Here is a 25,598-nt window from a genome sequence, read left to right as displayed (position 1 = left end):
CGTTATAAGAACCATGGTTATTGACCATTCAAAAAGATAAGGTTATTTTGTGTAGAAAGAAATTGCAGTAAATTTCAGTGGATTATTTAGTCAACTTATAAATCTGAAATTTGCATTAGTAATTATGCTTTTAAAAAAATGAATTACTCCCTAATCCCAAGTGGACCGAAAAACTGTAAAATTTAAGACATAAAACAAATAGGCATTAAAAACTGACATTTATTTAGGTCTTAAAGATGAACGGGTTTTCAATATTAGTGCCTCTGGTAAATGTCTCACCTCAACTGAAGGCATGAAGCAAGGTCTTTGTTCAGAAGTCCTGTGGGAAACCAAATCCTACGGCATAGGACCAGTGCACCATTCCCTGCCTGCAGTGATGGATGACTTTTTTGGGTATCTCTTGACAGCTATGCAGCAGAGTTTTTTGGAAAGCATTGTTTTAAAGCAGTCTGACCCATCTCTTTCCTGGTAAATGCACAGTATCTTCAAATCCCCTCTAAATCTAAATTAAACATTGTCTAAATCTAGAATTAAGCATTGGTATAAACATTTAAATTCGAGGAGATAATAATGAAGAGGGCTTAAATCTCTTTGGTAGCTGATGTTGTGGTGGTACAGTTAAGAGATTATTCTAAATTCCAGATAGCTGGATTTGGACATAAGTTTTACCAGCTCCTTATGGCAGAGAGATATGTCCTAGGCAATGCTTTGGCATTTGCTTATTCCTCATTGGGAGCAAATGGGCCTCCTTTTCTTGGGTGTGGCTTGAAGTGGAAGAGACTAAAGCCTTCCCCTCCAAAATGCCATAGTATCTATTAGTCTTGTTTTTTAAGAGCCAGTTAGACCTTTTTTTAGTTTTATTTATCTGCTTTGCAAACATAGCCTCAGGACAAATGCCCTAGTTTCCTTGTCAATTTAGGTCATTTTGTTGGTCTGAAGAGGTTTGGGTGAAGGGGACCAGCTGTCCTGTGTCTTGTCTTTGTGAGTGTGGATCTGGGAGGCTGATATTAAAAGAGAGTATTTACAAGTGAATGGTTCCTAGGTAAATGGTTCATGATTTGATATCTACATTAATTATAGCATAATAACAATCACTGCTATAAAAGATAATGAAATTTTAGCCACTTTAGCCACAAGATAGTGGTTTCTTTCTTGTTCACTTAAAATTCAAATAGATTTTCCCCCATAGGTGATTCTCTTAAAGCAGTGATTTAGAGATGCAAGCATCGTATTCCATCTTGTGGCTCCATTGTCTTCATCATATGCTCTGGTGTTGCTGGCTTGGGGAAGGAGCTTGGAAGATGTGCATGAGTACTTTTCCTGTGGCCTGGACCTAAAAATAGTCCATGTGTTTTCTGTTCCTATTTTATTGGCTAAAACTCACTTAAATGGCCATACCTAACTGTAAGGAAGGCTGGAAATACAACTTTGGGCCTAGGAAGAAAGGAGGAAAAGAGCAAGAGTTTGGAAATTACATTTTCAGGCTATGTATCTGTGATATCATGTATCTGTGACATCATGTATCTGTGACATAGCCTGAATGTCACTTCCAAACTCTTGCTCTTTTTCTCCTTTCTTCCTATCTCTGTGATATAGCCTGTTCTCCAAATGGAGAACAATAAAAAGTCAAAGACAGTAGTGAAATATATAGGGTTGGGAGACAAGAAGATGCAGGTCTTGAATTCTAAGTGACACAAACGAGGGGCATGTGGTAATTCTCTGAGCTGGAGCTAATTATTGCAGGAGGCCTTTAATGGACCCTCTATTCTAATTATGGGTGTGGGATCTGAACAGTTAAATCAGCTGATAGTAAATAGAAAGGTATTTTTTTTTACCTTTTAATCCATTAGTAGACAAAAAAATACAAGCGATGATGAATCTTCTTTACTTATATAGAATTATTTTGCTCTTTGTCCCCAACATTAAAGTTGGAATATTTACTTTTATCATAATTTTAGATTCTTAGGTTAGGTACAGATTATTTTATAGACCATGAATGTGACAGAAATGATTTTAAAATTATGAGGTCTGTGTATTAGAAGAAACCAATAATTTTTACCCAATAAAAACTACTTCCAAATACTTATTAGAAATGTGAAAATAATAATCATCAACATGTATATAATATTCTATAATTTGTATACCGCAACATTTTCATTTGTACAGATATTTTATTTGAGAAGTGTTTAAATGGTTGTCCTGGGACTTTAGAGATAGGAATTCATAGAAATAATTACTTATATAATTATGTAAGTCCTGTATCTGTTTATAAATTACACTTTCTTATCCAAAAGTTACGTGATCAGAGAATTGATGTGTTTCCTGGTGTTTTTCTCCCCCTTCTTTCTAGGAGAAAAGTTGAGATTATGCATACCCACAGTCTTTTCACTCTTCTTGGGGAAAGGCTGATGTTGCATACAAACACCGTGACTGTCACTACCTACAACACTCTCTATGAGGTAAAAATGAAAAATCTGCTATGAAAATTCCAGTGTATGTGGTGGAAACCATCTTTATCTATGTAATCAAGATCACTAGTTGGTCACTTCTTAATTTAAGAAGACAGTTAAAGCCAGAATCATTTTCTTTTTAATTTAAAAATGACTACATGCCTTATATCTTTTATTTTATTTTATTTTAAAACATATCCATATACAATTACTTGCCAATCTTCTTATGTTAGTCCAAGAGCTGTTCTTAGAGTATGGGTTGGCTGACTGGCTTCATACACAGTCTTTCTCACATAAACGAGGCCCATTATGCGATATGTATTAGTTCTATATTCCTTCCTCACCCCCACATCCTTCTCTCACTCTCCTTCTTTATCCCTGTCTCTGTCTTTCTGTTTCTAGTACCTACCAGCTATAAACATAAATGAAAGAGTTGATAATGATATAAAATGTAGGTAAGAATTATTTGTAAAAGTGGTATCTGGAAGAACCTTTCTATCTCATGATTTCAATATATAAGTTTCTTCCTCATCACTTCTAGAAAATGGGTTCTGCATTTTCTAGGAAGTGCATATACTGACTCACAAGGTAGCAATTTTATTTTTCAAATGCAAATAAAATGTTAGGAATATTTCTTTAAAATAACCTTAATTCTACTTTCTTAGAACTGATCTCAGTGACCTTAGTTCTTTTCTATAGTATAATGGTTGACAAACTACCAATATTCATTTTTCTATATGCTTGTGAGCTAAGGATTGTTTTATATTTGTAAATGATGAAAAGAATCAAAAATAGTACATGACATGGAAAATTTAAATGACTTTTAAATTTCAGTGTTCGTGGTTTATTGGAATAGAGCCATATTCATTTTGTTAAGGTATTGCCTATGGCTACTTTTGTGTCACAACCACAGATCCACAGATAGTTGCAACAAGAATGTTCATGTTCTAATCACTTTGCATTGTTGCTTGGCACATTGGGAATCACAGTGATGCAATAACTCACCAGTGTTTCACATACCAGGTATATTGCTGAACATAACTGGAAAAAAAAATACTAGTGCATACCTGTCACACTAAATCAGAAAGAAAAGTAGATTTCTAATCCCACTCTTTAAATATGGTGGAGTATAGATTATTGGGTTTTTTTTTGAAAATAGATTTAGATTGCAGTGTTTGTGTCTGTTATCTAAGGCCATTATAGCCATGCTAAAAGAATACTCGTAGATATTACTAAACATGCATAACAATATTCCTAACTCAGAAAAGCAGTCTGGAAATATAAAATCTTATCATTACAGATTTCTTCAAAACCTTTTAAACATGAAAATGAGAGACTTTGAGGACGTCACGTACTGAGATTCTGAATGGAAATTTATTACAGTTTTAAATTAATATGGGACAAATTCAAACTTGTGTTAAGACTGCCTCGAGTTCATGTAATCACAGGCCACATCAGCCCAATCGCAGATTTTGCACAGCCCTCAAATGGAATAGTATTTACATTTTTGAATGATGGGGTAGGGGGAGAAAGGAATATTTACGTGATGTGAATTTTAAATTTCATTATCTGTAAATATTATGGTTTTATTGAAACATAGCTATATTTATTCATTTGGTCCACAGGTGAATCACACTAGAATGACAAACAGAATGGAGTAGTTGTAATAGAAACTTTGTGAAGCACAAATCCCAAAACATTTACTGTATGCTTTTTTTAGATAAAAACTTACTCTCCAGCAACTCAGAGAAATGTAACTCCTCTCTGTTGCTCTTTTATTAAATCTGTATTTTAATCTGATATCCGAATTAATATGCATTCATTATGAAAATTTGGAAAATATAGAAAAGCACCAAAATAAATTTTACCCATTTGAGTCTCCATTAATACTTAATACTGGCTGGATATAAAGTTTGTGTGTAATTTAAAATAGTTTAACATAGTCAATTGCACACGAACTTTATGTCCACCCTGTATAAAAGTATATGTAAGTTTTTCTCAACTTGCACTCATAACTCTTATAAAATATTCTACACATAATTTTGTGTCCTGCTTTTTGCATTAACATTATATTACAAATATATTTATTGCAAAATATTCATCTATAGCTTGGGAGGGCAAACTTTTCTGATAAAGAGTCAGATAGTAAATGTTTTAGGTATTATAGGTTATATCAGCAGTACTCAACCTGTGGGTTGCAACCCCTTTGGGGGTCAAATGACCCTTTCACAGGGGTCGCCTAAACATATCCTTCATATCAGATATTTACAGTTCATAACAGTAGCAAAATTACAGTCATGAAGTAGCAACAAAAATAATTTTATGGTTGGGGGGTCACCACAATATGAGGAACTATATTAAAGGGTCATGGCATTAGGAAGGTTGAGAACCACTGGGTTATATGGTGTCTGTCACAATTACTCAGCTCTATAATTGCAACCCAGAAGTAGCTGTAGATAGTATGAACGAAATGGGCTGTGTTCCGGTAAAACTATATTACACAAACAGGTGGCAGGCCAGATTTGGCCCACAGATCAGTTTGGTTTATAATACTACTTTTAACTATTTTATTTTATTTTTCTGTTTTATATTCTTGTCACTAAATTTTAAGACTGACTGCTCTTTTGGTAAAGGAAGAAACCTTTCGGATACTCTGAATTTTTTCATTTCTAAGCTTATATTACTACTTTGTATCAGTGCTTCATCAAATCACAAGGTTTATAGACTCTCCTCTCCATAGGCAGTGCCTTTTTAAATTAGAGTAGTTTTTAATATTACTTTAATTTTTGGCATATAGAACCAAATAAGCCCTAATAGGCCTATTCTGTGCAGAGTATGGTGATGTCATTACCTTTCTTGATTCTGATACTGTTTCCTAATGATAGTAACTCCCTGTTATTGGGTGCTACTTCACGTGACAGTTATATTTTTTGTATGTATCAGATAGCACAACTTGCCGTATGATGCGGATATTTTTATTGCCTTTTAAAACAGACAAACTGAGACTCACATGTCAAATAATTTGCTCTATGTCATGCCACTAATGAATGGTCATAAAATAGGCAGTTTCCATAATAAATGTGCATAAGACAAAAAAATGTCAGACTATGAATCCCTTCAGTTGATGCAGTAAATCCTCCCTGAATCAAAACCTTGCTAAAACTGTCAGGAATCCTTCAGCATCTTAGTGTGTGATACTGGTGAACTTGTGCTTATGTCTTTCTTTTTTTTTTTTTTTTAACTTCCTAATGGCTTTGGTCAATTAAGTATAAGTATTTTAATAATTATTTTACCTATGTGAATTTCTGAACCTCTGCTTATTTTAACCCATTATTTGACAATAGAGTAGAAAAGTCTGTAAAGTCAGTGAAACTTTATATTACAATAAACGCATAGAATAGATAGGATGATATGCTAAATTTGAGAAAAGATTGTGTACGCCTAGCCTTAAAGTGAGGAAACGTCATGTGCATGTACTACATATGTACATGTGTGTCTTTCTGCTGGCCTTCCTCAGGTGAGTCAACAAAAAGTGCAGCTGTACTCTCACATGCGACATGCACTCGTCTGGGTACGCCCAGGATCCAGATTTGGGTGTCTGTTGACATTCTACAGGAGACAAAGCCAAGTTGTTGCTGACTCTACATCTTAGAGTAGATGAAAAGTCAGAATAAGCTTATATCCTTAATGATGAAGGAGTGTACCAACTTAGAGTTTCTGTTTGACCAATTTGGTAATAATACGTTTTTAAAATAAAATAGTAATCACAGCTAATTGCAATGAATTTTGAATGACCCAGAGTTTATAAAGAACTCATATTCTAATAAGAAAAGTTAAATGTAGGTATACACAAAGTCAAATAAAGAAAGATGGTTGGTCAGCATTGTTGATCCCACAAAATAGTGGAAAGGGTCTTCAGCATAAGCTTTAATACTGCTGGAACACCAAATTGTATTAGCGGGATGGTAGACAGTGGATTGCATTGTCACCGAAGTTTAAAGATTGCATCATTTTGGTGGGCAGCATCTAATTGCAAAAAAATAAAAATTCTTGTGGTTAGATATCCACTTAAATGTTCATTAATGTAGTAAGCGGAAAAAAAAAGAGTAAGTGAAATTTAGCTTTAAAAGACAAATAGCTTCAATACCTGCTGCTTACATTGAATTCACCTGGTGAACATCAACCAGGCCTCCTGCATCTCAGCAAGGTCAGGTGGCTGATTGTTCAGAATTGGTCACCTTTTCTTTCTTTCTTTCTCTCTCTCTCTTTTTTTTTTTTTTGCAGTTTTTGGCTGGGGCTGGGTTTGAACCCCCCACCTCCGGCATATGGGGCTGGCGCCCTACTCCTTTGAGCCACAGGTGCCTCCTGTGGACACCTTTTCTTAATCTTCATTTTTTTTCTAGGTTTGGGGAAGTTGTCTTAACCCCAGTAATGTATCAAGATAAGTATCTCTACAACTCTAAGAAGGCATAAATCAATGCTAGAAATAACCAACCATGTCAGATCTCCGGTGCTGCTAATGATATGTTAAAACAGAATAGAATAACTGTTTACTTTGTTTATTTCAGCTGTTTACATTAGCTGTTAACTTTGTTTCTGTAAGAGTATAACAGTTTTTGATCATATGTTATTTTATAAGTTAGTCAATTTTAAATTTAAGTACTTCATAAACTTTCCAATTTAAATTATAGAGGTAGGCAGTATATGAGATAGCAGCTTACTCAACCTTTCTTTTTCTGTATAGAGCAACTAACAGTAAAAGTTAGTTTGTCCAAACCTGTAAAGATTCTCTGACTGAAATGCTTCAAGAGGTGCTTAGCGGTAATGGTGGCGTCCGTAGTTTGCTCCTTTTACCACTCTTGTCTCAAAAAGTGGAGCCTTCTAATACTACAAAATGATTTATGAACAATGAAGCTTTGAAGTGAGTGGTTCAGAAGGAAAGTTGCAGTAACTCCTGCTTAAGCCAAGGGTCTTTGTAACATGTGAATTGTAAAATAATTCCATTCATAAAGGGAAGCTTCAGTGTGTATTGCTCAGGTCTGTGCACACACAGCATATTTATCAGGTTCCCTCCAGTGCTGCTTATTCATCATTATTTGCCCCCCTGTTTGATACCTGTATTAGACATTGGCACACATGGCTGTTGAACAGTCAGAGTGTGGCTGGTGTGAATGGAGGTGTGCTGTGCATGTTCAGTCCAAATTTGCTTTCATGTCCATGTCTGGCTCTGAACCTCCTTCCTATTTTGTTTTGGTGAAGGGCAGGGGTTACTTTATTGGCATGTCTCTTAACCAACAAAGCTACAGTGCCCATGAGGAATCAAGTTCTTTTTTATTTTTTATTTTTTTGAGATAAGAGTCTCACTTTGTCGCCCTTGGGAGAGTACGGTGGCGTCACAGCTCACAGCAACCTCAAACTCTTGGGTTTAAGTGATTCTTTTGCCCCAGCCTCCCAGGTAGCTGGGACTACAGGCGCCCGTAACAATGCCTGGTTATTTTTTTTGTTACTGTTGTCATTGTTGTTTAGCAGGCCTGGGCTGAGTTTGAACCCACCAGCCCAGGTGCATGTGGCTGGTGCCCTAAGCCACTGAGCTATGGGCACCAAGCCAGGAATCAAGTTCTTTTGTTAAAATGTCTATATCTACCTTTGTTTTTCCTTACTTATGTCTCATTATTTCCCTCCCCCCACTTTTAAGCTCACATAGGCTTTTAATGACAGTTTACCATGTTTTATTACTTGATAGGGGCATACATTTATGCCTGTCTCCAGAATGATAAGTGAATTACTGCTAGAAATATAGTTACACCTAGCAAATTATTTTCCATCTCTGAGCATTTAGCAGAGTGTGGGCATATTACTGGTTCTTAATAAATACATGTTGAATTGAGTTTCTAAATATATATTTGTAATTTTTTTAAAAAGTTCTTATATTTGAATATGTTGTAGTTTTCAAAGCACTTTTCACATATACAACCTTATTTAATTTTCCTGGCAGATTTATTAGATAGTAAAGGCAATTATTCCCCTCATTGTTAAATGATAAAATAAGAACTTAAAAAGACAACAGTGTAAAAACTGGTGATGCCTTTGTTTCCTGTCTAGTGCAGTTTCTTCTCTTTCAGTGGAGAAAGTTTTGACTTTTTGACATCTCTGTTAAGAATATGTCCTGTTTTTCTTCACGCCTGTCTGAAGTTATTTTGACTCCCTTATTTGTAACAAGAATTTTGTTGGATCTTGTAGGTACACAACAAGGGTCATAGATTGATATGAAAACTCCTTGTCAGCATATCAGCATATCCCAACCACTAATTGATTGTGGTTTAATATATGGTTTTCAAAGACATTTACCTCCTGTATCAGTTCTATTTGTTTAGGAGTGAATGTCAAGAGTGCTCTGTTCAGAAAATTCTGAGGGCTATTTAGTTTTAACCACAAAGTGTGTAGTCGTAACAGAGATCAGGGAACCAGGATGATGGGAGTAATTTTGCCTCGTATTTATCATTTGAGTAATAGGTCAGCTTTTATTTCAAGTCAGTGCCATTTGATGGACATTCCTAATATACCTATGTAAATTTCCTATATTTTCTTAGCTGAAAAGAAAAAAAAAATGACACTTCTGGATATCGGGTGATTTTCTAATTAGAAGGGACCCTCCCTGTTTTTAATATACTTTCTCTCTCCTTAGCTCTTACAACAGGACTCTGTGCGATTGGCTTTTTGGCTAACGTTTATGATTTAGCTATAGTTTTTGTACTGACTTAGGTTGAACCATTTATTCAGAATTTAACATGTTAAAACTAAACAGGAATTAAATCACTAATATAAAATTATGTCTTTATTAAAGATAGTCTTATTAGGTTTATATATACAGGCAATCCCCAGGTTATGAACAAGATAGCTTGTGTAGTTTTCTTTGTTCTGAAGTTGAATTTGGATGTAAGTTGAAGCAGGTACATTTGCCTCTTACCTGTACTACCCACCATTCATAAGTGCGAGTCATACGTCAGTTGAGTGTTTGCAACTCAGGGACTTACTGTAATAGCCTCTGTTTATAAGTTATACATAAGTTGGATGTCGGCTCATGTAAAAGTATGGATATACACAGGCTAAGGCCTAAAACACAGTGAATAGTCTGAAGTACATTCATCCTTCCTTCCGTTTCACAAATACTCATCCCGTGCTGGGAGTGCAGCAGACACCAGTGCTTATCACTGGGGATGGCAGAGTGGCAGAAGGCTGCAGAATCCCACAGTTGTACACCCTACAGTTCAGTGGAAAAGTTAATAAATGTTTTAGAATTCTGTCTTTCCTTTATTTGGTCAACTGTTGTCATTTTTGTTATTTGAAATAAATTTTAAAAATACACTCATCAGTAAATGCCAATAGCCACATTGTTAGGAGACCTTTCCTTCATCATGCTTCATTTTGAAGTAGAAACCCCATCTCAGACATTATTTTCTTATTTACTTATTTTATATTATTTTAATTGATGATACAGGGAATCAACCCTTACAATTCTCCCAACATTGGTAAGTTAACGATGTATACTGAAAAAGTATTGCAAACAGAATAAACCAATGGATTTGCTAATTAATCTTTCCTTCCATGAATATTTGTTCTGCTTTTGTCTGTATCCATAATAAATAAAATTTGAGGAATACAGAGTTAAAGAATTTATATATACATGGATTCATTAGAAAATGTCTGGATATTTCTTTTGATTTGACTCTAATTCACATTTTTTTCAGTTTCTTTGTGTATCTATGTTTCATAATTATGAGTTAAATCATTTTCTAAATGAACTGAAAATTCTTCATCTTTCAGATCTTGACAGAGCAAGTGTGTACTCAAGTTGTACACAAACCACATCCAGAGCCAGATTCTACAGTGAAAATTCAGAATCCAAGTGAGCAAATGGCATTTCTTTATTATAATGCAGACGTAGGAGGCTGATTAAAAACTTTCCTTACCTTGTAAAACATTGTAGTATTTACTTAGTTCACAGCACTATAATAGTGCCAAGTAGTTGTTTGAAAACTTGTAAATTCTAGCTACTCGAGAGGCTGAGGGAAGAGAATTGCCTGAGCCCAGGAGTTGCAGGTTGCTGTGAGCTGTAATGCCACGGCACTCTACCCAGGGTGACAGAGTGAGACTGTCTCTACAAAAAAACAAACAAACAAACAAAAAAACTTGTAAATTGTTTTTGAGTTGAAAATATGACATAGTTATAAATCCTCAAGTTTTTTTTTTTTTAACCAGTGATTCTTAAGGTGGTGGCAACTTTATTAAAAAACTCTACACCAAGTGCAGAACTGATGGAAGTTCGTCGCTTATTTTTATCTGACATGATAAAACTTTTTAGTAACAGCCGGGAAAATAGAAGGTAAGCTATTTGAATACTGTAAGTAATCTTCATTCTATAATTCATCTTTGTTTCTCCTTAATTTTCAATGCCTTTCAAGTAAAAGAAAGTCAACTATTTCTAATATTGCTAAATACTTTAAATCATTAGAAAAGGTATCATATGTTTCTTTGATTAAAATTTATATTCAATATAATTCTACTTATTTTTATATGATTTGATTTAATTACATGGATATTATAATTATAGATGTATACATAAAACCTTAAAATGTATGGTTCCTTTTGGGAGTACCTGTCACCAACAGTACTTTTAGTTGTAATTGTGTTATATCTGCCCATACTCATCTATGCTTTTCCTCCAAGGTAGTCTTAGGACTTAACTGTTGTCATGCATTTCTGAGCTGGTTAGCTGGGTCATAGGGACGCAGACTGTGAGTTCCCTGGCAGTCACTGCCTCAGTCTTTATTTAACACAGGCTGTCTGTTGTGTATAAAGCACTGTGCTGCACAGGGAGTCTCAGCGCACAGTCTCAGTACCGTCGAGTGGGAAAGACAACCACAGGCAGTGATTCATCTGTAGTGTATTCAGTGCATGGTAAGTGTCAGCACTGAAAAGAAAGTAGAGAAACAGTAAACATGACTGGGTAAGTTAGGAAAGTGAGTTTGAATGATCATTAGAACTTTTCCAAGTAAAGAAATGTGGGCAGTCATTCCTGGTATCAAACACAGAATATGCAGAATGTCCTTGTGCTTTGCTTTACCTAGGTCAGATCATCTTTTCATTTTTTTCCCTAAATTTCAAATTAGCAAGTTCTAATTTAATTTAGGCATTACTGATGATATCTTTTTCTCCTCTAGATGTTTATTGCAGTGTTCCGTGTGGCAGGACTGGATGTTTTCTCTTGGCTATATTAACCCTAAAAACTCTGAGGAACAGAAGATTACTGAGATGGTCTACAATATCTTTCGGATTCTTTTGTATCATGCAATAAAATATGAATGGGGAGGCTGGAGAGTCTGGGTGGATACACTCTCAATAGCTCATTCTAAGGTAACCAGGGACTTAATATTTTTTTTCATCAGTGGATTAAATGGCTATAAACACTCATCTGGTGCCATCTTGTGGGCATCTTAGATTTTGGCAGAGTCTTTTATCTCTATTCTCTTTTCTGTTTTTCCTCCCTTGGTTCATAGGTGATTAGAGCTTGAAAGTATGTTTTAGATCATTTAATTCCTAATTCTAATTAGGAATTTTACCCCCAAAGGTGTACCACTTCTATTTCATAGCAGATCTGAGAACTTGACTCTGGGCCAATTGCGCTTTTAACAAAGAATAATATTTCATGAAACTGTTTTTAAAGTGTATTTTAAAGACATTTTTAGAGTTGTCTGAATGTTTACATTTCCCAGTGAGTTATAAATGCATTTAAGGTGCTTAGGTTTAGAGATAATTCTGATTGCATTATCTTTTATTTTAAATCTTAAGACTGTATGTCTGTACTTTAAATATTTGCTCTTTGGTAAAGTGAAGTAGTGATTTAAGGCATAGAAGTATATGCTACTAGATTCTGTAAATTCAGAGGTGTGAGTTGTCATCAAGTAGTGTTAGAGAAGAAGCCTGGGTGTCAGAAGTTTGGCTTTCAATCCAGTCTGGGCAATAATTGAGTTTTGTGATTTTAGGAGATCATTTAATCCCTTTGAACAGGGGTTAAATTTTTTTTTTCAAGGGGATAGATAGTAAAATATTATAGGCTGTGTGGGCTGTCTCCAGTTGTTGTGGTACAACAGCTCAACTCTGTTGTGCGATGTGAAAGCATCCATAGAAATATGCAAGAAAATGAACATGGCTTTGTTCCCATAAAACTTTAGTTACTAAAACTGATCATTAGATTTGGCCCCTGGGTGATAGATTGCCGACTTCCACTGTTGACACTTGCTTTCTCTTTCTGTAAAATCATGATCATCTTTAAAGGAAAGTCTCTCTCAAGTTAAAACTTTGTTTCTCTATCCTTTAAATTCAAATTAATGTCACCTGTGTCTATCAGAAAGGGTTTCAGATTTTTAAAGAGCTTTTATTTCTGTAATGGCTTCACATTTTCTCACATATTAACAGCTCACATTTAGCATTGCTTTAAAAAATTTGAAAATAGCAAAGAAAATAACATTGCAAATCTCTGTGTACAAAATATATTTCCTGATTATACCTAAACAAACATATAAAGTAACAAATTCATATGTAAAAATAAAACTGTGATTTTTTTAGCAGTTTATAAATTTATATATTTATAGATATGTTTGAATTTTTTTGTTACGGTAGATTCATGCATGAGCAATAGATGCTTAAATCTGTTGTAGTGATAGTACCTTGGAAATTGTATACAATTAGCTACCATTTCTCTGGGTAAGTGTAAATAAATGTATGGGAGTTGATCAGCATATTAGGGTAACACTGAAATACGTAACTTAGAAAACACTTGAATATTGCTAGCATACCTGTGTGATTTGGGGGCAAGTCTTATAATAAGTTATATATATGGCTACAATTGTTGATTATTACCAATTACTTAATTACATTAAGTACTTTTTTTTAGGATTAACACATACAAACTTGTAAAGCTTAAAATTTCTGGTACTGCTTTTGCGATTGCCATAATTTTATTTGTGTCATTATTTTTTGACATACACATACAGAATGCCTTAATGTTTGCTTTCCTTCCTCTTCAGGTCACTTATGAAGCACATAAGGAATACCTAGCTAAAATGTATGAAGAATATCAAAGACAAGAGGAGGAAAACATTAAAAAGGGAAAGAAAGGCAACGTAAGCACCATCTCTGGTCTTTCATCACAGACAACAGGAGCAAAAGGTGGACTGGAAATCCGAGAGATAGAAGATCTTTCCCAAAGCCAGAGTCCAGAAAGTGAGACAGACTATCCTGTCAGCACAGATACCCGTGACTTACTCATGTCAACAAAAGTGTCTGATGATATTCTCGGAAGTTCGGATAGACCGGGAAGTGGGGTACATGTGGAAGTGCATGACCTTTTAGTTGATATAAAAGCAGAGAAAGTGGAAGCAACAGAAGTAAAGCTTGACGATATGGATTTATCCCCGGAGACTTTAGTAGGAGGAGAGAACGGTGCCCTTGTGGAGGTTGAATCTTTGTTGGATAATGTATATAGTGCTGCTGTTGAGAAACTCCAGAACAACGTACATGGAAGTGTTGGTATTATTAAAAAAAATGAAGAAAAGGACAATGGTCCATTAATAACATTAGCAGATGAAAAAGAGGAACTTCCCAATAACAGTACATCATTTCTCTTTGATAAAATACCCAAACAGGATGAGAAACTCCTCCCTGAACTTTCAAGCAATCACATTATTCCAAATATTCAGGACACACAAGTACATCTTGGTGTTAGTGATGATCTTGGATTGCTTGCTCACATGACTGGTAGTGTAGACTTAACTTGTGCATCAAGTGTAATAGAAGAAAAAGAGTTCAAAATCCATACAACTTCAGATGGAATGAGTAGTATTTCTGAAAGAGATTTAGCATCATCGACTAAGGGGTTAGAGTACGCTGAAATGACTGCTACAACTCTGGAAACTGAGTCTTCAGGTAACAAAATTGTACCAAATATTGATGCAGGAAGTATAATTTCAGATACTGAGAGATCCGATGATGGCAAAGAATCAGGAAAAGAGATCCGAAAAATCCAGACAACTGCGACGACACAAGTAAGCTATCTTGTATAGGTTATACCAAGAAGATTCATTGGGTAGATACTGAATTGATAGCACCAACGCAGAGTAAATTTCTCATCAATTACATCATTTTTTTTTCAATCGTGTTATTGTAGTAATGTATGGAATTAGTAGTATGGTTGCATACATATAAGAAATTAGGAATATCTTAATTATATTTCCAACTCTGACACATTCTTTTGTCTAACTTTGCTTAACCTCTCTGGGCCTAAGTTTCCTTGCATAGTATAAGAGTTCATATTCTATTAAAATATGGTCTCTATAAAATATTAAAATATAAGGTTTCTACCAGTTCTAACCATTTATGACTCAAATAGTTCAGGTCTTCATTCTGAATATTTGATTAATTTTGACCTTTTAAGCTTCGGGCCTGGGCCTCTTGTTTCTATTATAGAAAAGAGGACTTGGAGCCCAGATTAAACTGATAAAGTGAAGGGGAAGGGAAGAGGCAACGATTATTTCTCAAGTGCCTATTATGTTCCAGGTACTGTGCTGTATATTTTTAGATTTAATCCTTAGAACAACTGTGTGAGGTAGGTAACTTGGCTAAGAAAAATTAAAATGATTAGAAGTGAGATTTTTTTTTTCAACCACATGGATAGAAATTTGTTATGAGAAAACTTAGGTCTGGTGATTGTGAAATGTTAGTGCTTCAGCTTTCGCCTCACCAGAGTAAAATTAAAAACAGGTAACATTTTCTAATATGGATTTTAATTGGTGAGATTTAAGTTAGGACTTCTTCCTTCCTTATCTTCCAGACTAAACAATACTTTATGGTTGTGAGTTTAAGAAATTTTCATGATACTTTTACCCTTAATGATTTGGGTTTTGTTTTCGTCTGTGTTTCACTTGCCTTTTAATGTCATTGAAGATAAAGTCTTTTCATTATTTATAAAGAGTAAACCAAGCCTTACTTGTGTCTTTGTACTCAAATCAGAATCCTTAACAATATATTCTGTGTGGGAAAGGTAACTTTAGTTGTTCTCTACCTGCCAGTTTCCATTTCTGTGCCAGTTGCACTGTGGTGATAATTGCCAGGGGATGAGGATATTGAATTAGGTGCAGATGTTAAATAATGGAAAACATGTATTGTTTATTGGACAGTAAGCTTGCCTGTTGAACACACTAGGCTTGCCTGTTTTTCACTTGGAGTTCATTTTTTTTCTAATTTGTCACAGGCTTGAGGTATTATGAGTGAAAAAGACTTTGAAATTGACTTGAATCTGTTCAAGTAATATTTCTAATATGTTTTATTTACAGTTAGTTGATGGCATAAATCTAGTAAACTTCACTTCATATATACTTACTTCCTTAAACAAGTGAAGTGGTGTACTGGGAAGACCTCAGAAAAGGGTAAAGAGGGTCTAGTTTTCCATGTGAACTTTCGTGTTAACCATAGGTATTTGAATACCTTGACTAGTTTCAGCAACAGCAAAATAGAACCAACAATCTAGCCTTTTCAGCTCAAAAAGGTTTGTGTGCAAGAAATCACCACATGAATAATATATGTGAAACATATTAACCTACTAATGTTATATGCAGAAGCTTTACTCACTTTTTATGCTCACTGTTTCATTTTGAAATAAGGTATTTCTTTTGTATTCCACAAAAGTTCACCTTTTTTTTCTTTAGGCTGTTCAGGGTAGGTCAATTACCCAACAAGACCGAGATCTCCGAGTGGATTTAGGATTTCGAGGAATGCCAATGACCGAGGAGCAGCGGCGCCAGTTTAGCCCGGGTCCACGTACTACAATGTTTCGTATTCCTGAGTTTAAATGGTCTCCAATGCATCAACGGCTTCTCACTGATTTGCTATTTGCATTGGAAACAGATGTACATGTTTGGAGGAGGTAGAGATATTTCCTTTTTATGAATGGAAAGAAAAAATTAAAATCTGTCTGTTCTGTATAAAAAAGATAACAAAAAAGTTTGACATGTATGTTTTTAGAGGTTGAAGTATTTGAGCAGTTAGTGGATAGCAGTTCAAATATAAACACTGAAAGACAAATCTATGTAAATTAAACCATTACCTTTCTTAATTTTTGATTTAATTTTCGAATAGCATATACAAAAAAATCAATTATGAGACTATATCATCTGCGTGTGTATGTATGAGAGTTGATGGCTGTAAGTAACAGAATACCCGCCCTTAGCAGCTTCCGCAGTTAGTAGCATGCCAGTCTTAGGACTCAGCTGGCTTCTCTGCTTCTGCAGGTTCTCCTGTTAGGATTCAAGGAGGCTGCTTCAGCCCCCAGCATCAGTTCAGCAGAAGAAATTTGCCCAAACCAAAAGGCAGGATTACTCTTCTTCCTCCTCTTCCAATTTTCCTCTCCCTCTTATTCCTCTCTCTCCCCTTTCTGCTCTTTTGCCTTTTCTTCTTTTCTCTCTTTTTAAAGAGCCTCTCAAGAAATGTTCCTATTATGTCTCATGAGCCAGCAGGATTATATTATATGGACCAGGACTGATTACCTTGTAACTGAGGTGGGGCCAACCTTCTTATACCCAAGTCAGCTCAGTAACAGAGCAAAATCTAGATAGTGTTAGCAGAGAAGTCATGACTAATATTGTGTCAGTGGAGTCTGCTGTAGAAAGTTTTTTTTTTACTTTTGATTTTATTTAATCAGTTTGTTCTAGACTTACATGTTTTCATTGCTGTTGTTGTATGATACATTACCTAGAGATAGTAACTCAGGAAACTGAAATACTAGGTAATAATAATATATTACTATTAACTCAAAGATCAGAGTATGAAGATAAATAATCTTATTTACTAATTATAATTATAATAATTATTATAATATTATTAGCCCCAGGTGATAATCAGCTTTTCTTCCATCCACACGCTATGTCTTTTTGTTTTCTTTCTGGAGGTCTTAAGAAATTCCCCCAGATGGAATTTAATATAAATGAAATTTTCAAAGATAGCACTTTACTTGTAGGATAGGGAAGAATGTCTTGATATTCGAGATAAACACTAATAGTTTTTCCCAACTCTAAAAAGGTGAGAATCATTGATTCAAAATTGATCATGGAGTAATCTCTTTTTTCATTTTTCCCTTTAGAAAATATTTCATATTTTTGACTGACATCAGACTAAAGCAGATATATATGTATATAAATATATATATTTTAATATGTATTTGGGGGGCATCTACATTACATGTTTTATGTTGGAAAATCTCACTGCCAACGTACTATGAGATCTTTCTTTCCTTTTATTTAAATGATAAGTTCTTGAATTTTACTGAATTATTTATATTTCCCTACCATGTCCCTTTTGTGACTAGGAGGATGCATTTTGCATATGGGTAGTCAAAGGTGTGTCATAGGTGATATGACAAATTGAAACTGTGTAAAAATGAAGCTTTCAGTTAATTTTTCAAGGCTTTCATTTCAATTTTTTTTATTTATGAAATTTTGTGGTTATGTTTTGAGTTTCCATATTATCGTTAATATTAGGCGCATACTTTATATATTTAAAGGTTTTGCCTTTCAACACAAAACAGCCACTTTTGGCCAAAAAAATAATATATTTAGCCAAATTCATTGACCTAGCCATGTCTTAAAATCTACTATTATTAATACTGTATTTTTCAAGCAGAGATAAAGTAATTAGTTAATATAATTGGACATAAAAACCTTGCAGAGATGAGTACTTAGTTTTTGTAATATAATACTTCAGTTGTAAATTGTTATCCTTTCTAATAACTCCAATTTAAATTTTTCTAGCTCTTTTCGATATATTGTGAATATTTTTTACTTTAAAAATGTTATACTAAATAAAGCATGTAAACACTTGATTTGTAAGCAAAGTAACTATTCATTTGTTTTCCTTTATGTTATTTTAGCCATTCCACAAAGTCTGTAATGGATTTTGTCAATAGCAATGAAAATATTATTTTTGTACATAACACAATTCACCTCATTTCCCAAATGGTAGACAACATCATCATTGCTTGTGGAGGAATTTTGCCTTTGCTCTCTGCTGCTACATCACCAACTGTAAGTACTTTGCCTCCATCTAGTGGTTATACTTTATAATTACGTGACTTGAGCACTTAGTCAGCGATTCTCAATCTGTGGGTCACCACCCACAGGTACTGTATTAAAGGGTTGCGGCATTAGGAAGGTTGAGAACCACTTAAAGTGGTAGTCTGTACTTTAAGAAGTGAATTTTAACCAGACCTATTCTATTAACCAATTAAATTTATATATCCATCAGAATTATTCTGATAAATACTTGTAAAGAGCTGTAACTTTAAATGATTTCACTTTATTTTATTGCCTACCTCTTCAAAACTGTAATATTAAAAAACTGTTAAAATTATTGATATTTAACATTTTCATCTGACTATCTACTGGTTCAACATTTATTTTTTAAAAATCTAGCATTGGCTCTATTTGTTTCTTTATAAAAGATTGATATGTATTAAAATAATACATTTGAAAAACATCTAGTGGTAATTCTGTACTTCACTTAAAATACAGTAGAACATGTTAACTTTATATATTAGTTGTCATTTAAAAATATATTTGATTTGTACCAAAGTAGACTCCATAGCTACTCACTGAAATGTGAAAAAAATATAGAACTGTGCTTTCCATATTACCCATGTTCTTACTGCCATGTTGGAAACTCATCCTTAAATACAGAAAGTATACATCTGCCAGAGATAACACTGCCGTTTTATTAAGCTCTCTATTACTTGATGAGACAGCGTTTTCACATTGATCTCTGACTTTAACAAGCTTTCCTACATGACACTTTTTCTTATTATCCTTTTGTCAATGCCACTTACCTCCAGGGCAGCATGGAAGCTTCAGTATTAGCAGCAACATTTTGTATCCTCACACACACCTCCAGGCACATACACCCCTATTTTATCCATGAATTTACTCATGAGGCCACAAAGGCAGCCAGCCTAGTTTAGGAGGGGATGCATCAGAGAAGGTCATTCTTAGGGCTTTAATCAAATTAGCAGCTAACTCAAGGAAATGGGGCCAGGAAGAGGAGTATAGATAGTTGATGGTGTATAAAGAGAGCAGGTATCAAGAGTTTCACATTCCATTCCTTCTCTTTAACCTCTAGTTTCCTCTTGTGATTTGTACCAAATTCTGGTATATGTGTGATTTTAAAAATACATTCTGTAGCCAGACGTTGTGGTGGGCCTCTGTAGTTCCAGCTATTTGGGAGGCTGAGGCAAGAGAATCACTTAAGCCCAGGATTTTGAGGTTGCTGTGAGCTATGACGCCATGGCACTCTACTGAGGATGACAAAGTGAGACTTATGTCTCAAAAAAAAAAATTCTAATATTGAGACATGGAGAACATTATTAAAATTTTATACATCAAAGACTAAATCCTTTGGCATTTTTTTTTCATATAAATTTTGGTTTATGTCTTATGAATTAGCATTTATTATCATATATATTAAATTAACTTTGAAATGTAATATTACATGTCTTAAAATATTGTGTAAAACAAAAACTGATCTTTATATATACAGTTTAACACTCGGTTATTAAAATTTGCATAGGTTTGAAACATTCACATGACTAGTCTTCTAAATTTTAAAGCCAAAGATTCTTAACTATCAAAATAGAGAAAATACTAAATTAATGAAGTAATTTTTAATTATGATTTTTTTTTTTTCTGATACAGAGTTTCACTTTGTCACCCTTGGTAGAGTGCCGTGGCATCAGAGCTCACAGCAACCTCAACTCTTGGGCTTAAGTGATTCATCTCAGCCTCCCAAGTAGCTGGGACTATAGGCACCCACCACAATACCCCACTACTTTTAGAGATGAGGTCTCTCTCTTACTCAGGCTGGTCTGGAACCTGTGAGCTCAGGCAACTTACTGGCCTCGGCCTCGCAGAGTGCTGGGATTACAGGTGTGAGCCACCATGCCTGGCCCTAAACATTATGGTTATATACTCACCACCCAAATTTATAATGAATTTACAATAAAGATACTGACATTTTGAGGTTGGACTCCCAGAATTATTACCCAAGCAGTTTCTTCCACTATAGATTGGAATTTGAAATTGCTTACTGCTTCCATTGTTCTCAGTGGACTCAGGAATTCATTCAATTGTGGAAACGTTTATTTATTTCTCTGTTTCCATATTTCTGTTATTTTGGTCCATTAACTGATTGTACCTATGCCTGGTTATACAGTGTACCTGATTTTATGTTCTTTGAATGAACTGATTTCTACAAAGAAACATCCAGAACCATTCTCCCCCTTCGTATCTGGTAGAACCAAGATTGGTGCTGACCACTGGGTGTTGTTTTTGTGTTATTGAATTGTATAGTACTCGTGATATAAGTTGAAGTGTAGTAGAGGGAAAAGTTAGGAAAGAAGTAGGAATTTGAGTAAAACAGGAAATTAGAACTAAAAATATGGCTTTTTAAACATATATTTAAAATGTTAAAAGCCAGAAGAGAACTTTAGAAGAGATAAATGTGAAAGGAAGCATTGGCAACTTACAGATTACCGAAGGGAAACATTGTCTTGTAGATACCATTGGATTTTCAATGCTTGAAACCTTTGAAACTAATATTTGGGTGATCCTATAATTTTGTTTAGATATATAGAGTTTTAAAAATACTCATATATTAATATGCAGGTATATAGTTTTTGAATAAATAGAAGTGATGATGATTTGTGGCAGTAGTTGGCAAACTTTTTCTGTGTGAGGCCAGATGGTAGATATTTTAGGTTTTATACGCTGTATGGTATTTGTCCCCGTTGTTTAACTCTGTGGTGGCAGCACAGAAGCAGCCATAGACAATATAGCGGAACCTCTGTAAGTTGACCACCCAAGGGTCTGTAACAAATGGGTCAACATAGGGAGGTGGTTGGCTTTAGGAACTTCCACTCAACTAGTGAGAGGAGAACTAGGCTTGCTGTCCTGATAGGTACATGTAGTTTACTTACACAACTTTTATTAGAGACTACTGTACAAAATCATGCATAATCAAGACATAAAATCATACATACAGTATCATACAAAATCAGTACATTTATTATTTTCACATGGTTTACTCCCTCTTTCTGAAAAAAAGAGTCAATCTTGGTCTGTTTCTTACTCTTACTACAAACTTTAAATGGAGAAAGCACTCTCAGTGCTAGGTACCCACTCAGCCTACTTCAGCGTTTTTTAACAGCTCGTTACCTCAACTGTATTATCAAATAACTGACTTCCTCTTCTTTTGGAGTCTCTATAATTTCTGTATCATCAGTTCCTTCTTCCACTTCATCAGCTACTTCATGCACTTTTATACTCGTCTGTATTTTGGTGAATGTTGCCTGGACAATTGCTTCTGGGTCAGGTTCGTTACATGTTGCCACCTCATCATCCATTGCAACAAAACCTTCAAAATCTACTCCTTTGAATTCTGCTGTGGGAAATGAACTATCTGATGAGGCCAAAACTTTGTGCTCTTGGGTTGTGACAAATCCAACTTTCATGAAACACTTCTATACTGTTTCTGGTTGAACTTTCTTTCAAGCAGAACTGATCCAGAGGACAGCATCCTGAGTGTTAACTTACACAGTGGAAGAAATTGCTTCTATAGGCAGGCCACATTACTGAAACACAAACCTGTGTCTTAGTAAGGACCCACTGCAGGAGCTAGGGTCAGCAGTACATTTTCAATGTTTTGATGATGCCTTAGACAAGAGGTTGTATTTTTTAGGTTGTATTTGGAGGCAGAAATTTCAGCGTTGTATTTGCGATGATTCACTTTGTGTGTGGTCAGCACACTTGTCTACTGTCAGTAGAATAGACCATTTCTTCTTTTTTCAGGTGATACCCCTTGCCTATTCCTCAAATAGGTCATCAGTCATCCATGCTGATTTGTTTGATCTCCAGGTGATGGGGAGGTCTTCAGGACACAGGTTCTTGAATATGTATGGCATTGCCAATTTACAAATCCCCAAGGGACTTAGTTTCTCTCTGCTTGAGCTAGTGGGAAGCAGAACTGTGACAGGTTCTTTGCAAAGTTTTCCACTCTTATCTCTGTCACCCCTCATGAGGAGGCTCCTGTTAGGGATCACCTTGAACAAGAGTCTACACTTGTCAGTAATTAAGATGTCATCTTTGAATCCTCGTGTGAAGTGGGGGAACTTTTTCATGAACTCTTTACAATTTCCTCTGGAACTTTAATAGATTAACCACACAAGAATTTCTAGATCTCCTCTCACTGAGTGTTAAGTTTCTAAAGCCCACTACATGAGGCTTGGGAATCTGCCATCCTGAATTCTTGTGGGAATTGTTTTGCAAATTCATGGCTCCTCAGGCTGGTGATTTGGTTGTTAACTGCCCTCATTTGTTTGAAACAGCTTCATGTGGCTTCCTTGCCTTCATGAAGGGAAGCTTTCCTTCTTTTCTGTTTGCCTTACTATCTCTCTCCAGATATTCATGTTACCTTTTTAGAAGTTGCTCACTGTGGTCTCGCTAACACCAAAATATTCTGCCATCTTTCTTTGACTGCTGCTTCCCAGATAATGTAGAAGATCAACCTCTTCAGTGTCATCCCTTTGAGTGCTTTTCTTTGGGCCCTTATGTCTTGATTAGCTATAAAATTGTTCGGTAGTTGTAGGGTCTACCTATAATTCAGACCAGTCGTTCATGTTGAAAAAATCTTCTGCAACACGTGATAAACAGTAAGATTTTAGTCCTAATCCAATATGCGGTAATAATAAAACATGAAAAAAGAACTTATACTAAAGAAAAAATATAATAAAATTAAGGGGCAAAGCCCCCGTCTTCTACCCTTTGGTGTACAGTAGACTGAACTGGACAGGTTATAGAAGGTAAATTAATATTGTGTGTCATAGTCCAAGTGGTCAAGATACAACTTACAGAGGTGGTCAATACATAGAGGTTAGTCTTGCATTGAGTATATGTGGTGTATGGCTGGTCTGTGAATATTAAGTTAATGTAAGTAGGTGGTCACTGTAGGGAGGTGGTCACCTATGGAGGTTCTACTGTACATAAACAAATAATCATCCATATGGTTTAGTAAAGCTTTATTTAAAAAAAATCAAGGTGGTGGGGCCAATTTGACCTGTGGGCCACTGGCAAACCATTGGCTTCACGTAAAGTAACATCATACTATAATGATTTCTTGTGAAAACTTGATTACTTATTGTAGAGGTTTGAAAATTCAGTAGTTCAAACTTCAGTAGTTAATTCTTTCATATTAAGCAAGAATTTGACCTTCAAATTTGACATACTAACCATTTATTAAAGTTTAATTTTTAAGACAGTTTTACTGTCCAAAAAATATGTGGTCATTACATTCTATTAGAAGATATATGAACTCTTTACACTCAGCCATACATATTTTTTTTTTTGTCACTTGACATTTCTAATGTTGAACTGTATTAAATTTTGAAAGGATAGGTAGAATGCTACAAATTATTCTTTACAGTTTCTCATTTAAAAAAATAAAAGGGCACAAAGCTCAACCCAGGAATGTATCTCTTCCCATTTCTCAGAGTAAATGTGGACGTCAGATAATAGACTCCTTTTCATCAGAAACAACCTTGTTTCTAAATATCAGTGAGACTCATAGATGAGTTTTTTTGAAGTCATGATTTAATGGAACATGTGTAAGGTTTAGCATAAGACAGATCTGTATTTTCACCTCGGCTTCACCATTTACTAGTTATCACTTCAGCCTGAATTTCTTGCTTTACTGAAGGGTATTTTACTTATTCCACATAGAGTTTATTAGGTAGTATTTATCAAGTGTACTAGATGGAAAAGACTCTTAATGGAAGTTTTCTTTGTTGAACTCCTTTGGGAAACATTTTGTCCCTTTTGGGTTAGTATGTATAATTATAGAATAGTTTTCCTGTTCATAAGATTAACCTGCTATTATTCAGAACTCTGATGTTTAAAATATTTGAGATAAGTATGGGTGATTAATTTTGATATCAAAATACTCAAATGGTATAATCTTCTCATCTGCTACTTCCATGGCATGAGATTGGCACAGAAGTGCTCTATTTTCTGTCCAGGAATATAATAGTCTGTACTGGGGATAGCACTGATGTGTTGTTCTTCCAGTATCACCAGCATGGAATAACATTTTGAACTGCTTAGTCTTACTTGTAAGGAAGTATTGGAATGGAAACATGAGGAGAAAAGAATATGCTTTATATTATTTTATTTTATGCTTTGTTTATGTTGATACTGAGGACCATGAATTCATTAATAATACTCTTGAAGAAGCAGTACCTTGTTCAAGTTTCAGTTTTGCCTAGATTATTTAAAATCATAAGTAAAAAAAAATAAATTACAAGAGAAGTTTATTGTTCTAAATTAGAACAATAGTTTTAACTATGGGAAAAAACATTGGACCTTTCAACATGTAGTTTGACCAAACTTTGGTATTAGGAAGGAGCATTATGTTTGTTGTTGATTTTTGAGTTAATGTTTCTGTGGCTCAGTTGAATCCTTTCATTCTCTGCTATATTAAGTTGGTCATAAACAAAAACAAAGAATTTGAGGGAAAAAATGAAGAAAAGTAAAGAATATGGATTAACCATAAAATAACTTGACCACTATGGTCAATTATCTAGAACACTGAATGTTTAGAATTTAATTCAATGTCCTATAAAGTTTAATTTTCTCTGCTTCAGAAAAGTAATCGAGACCACAGCTCTCCTAGTATTTCATACTCATAAGAAAGGAAAGCAGTTTCTTTTTCTGCCCAAGAATGATGACAAAAATCATTTACTTTTGTATTATCAGAATATATAGCTAATAGATTTGGAAAAATTACTAATGTTTTTATTTTTGCTTTCATTTTGTTCACCTCATAATACTGGTCATACTTTAGTATTTTTTTTCTTTCTTTTTTTATTTTTATTAAATGATAACTGTGTACATTAATGCAATCATGGGGTACAGTATGCTGTTTTCATATACAATTTGAAATATTTTTGTCAAACTGGTTAACATAGCCTTTATGTCATTTTCTTAGTTATTGTGTTAAGAT

General features: G+C 34.7%; 1 protein-coding gene across 1 annotated transcript in view; it reads left to right on the top strand.

Annotated features, from left to right (window-relative positions):
* Positions 1–25,598, top strand: part of NBEA (neurobeachin) — a 719,303-nt gene that overhangs the window by 168,583 nt on the left and 525,122 nt on the right. Inside the window, exons 18-24 of the mRNA XM_003800132.3 lie at positions 2,351–2,459; positions 10,275–10,356; positions 10,710–10,833; positions 11,672–11,864; positions 13,538–14,554; positions 16,214–16,431; positions 18,430–18,583. Coding sequence (XP_003800180.1) covers positions 2,351–2,459; positions 10,275–10,356; positions 10,710–10,833; positions 11,672–11,864; positions 13,538–14,554; positions 16,214–16,431; positions 18,430–18,583 — 1,897 coding nt within the window. The remainder of the gene's footprint in view (positions 1–2,350; positions 2,460–10,274; positions 10,357–10,709; positions 10,834–11,671; positions 11,865–13,537; positions 14,555–16,213; positions 16,432–18,429; positions 18,584–25,598) is intronic.

Source organism: Otolemur garnettii, unplaced genomic scaffold, assembly GCF_000181295.1.
Source record: "Otolemur garnettii isolate 467f Iridium unplaced genomic scaffold, OtoGar3 scaffold00167, whole genome shotgun sequence".
NCBI lineage: Eukaryota > Metazoa > Chordata > Mammalia > Primates > Galagidae > Otolemur > Otolemur garnettii.
This window is presented reverse-complemented; position numbering and strand designations above follow the sequence as displayed.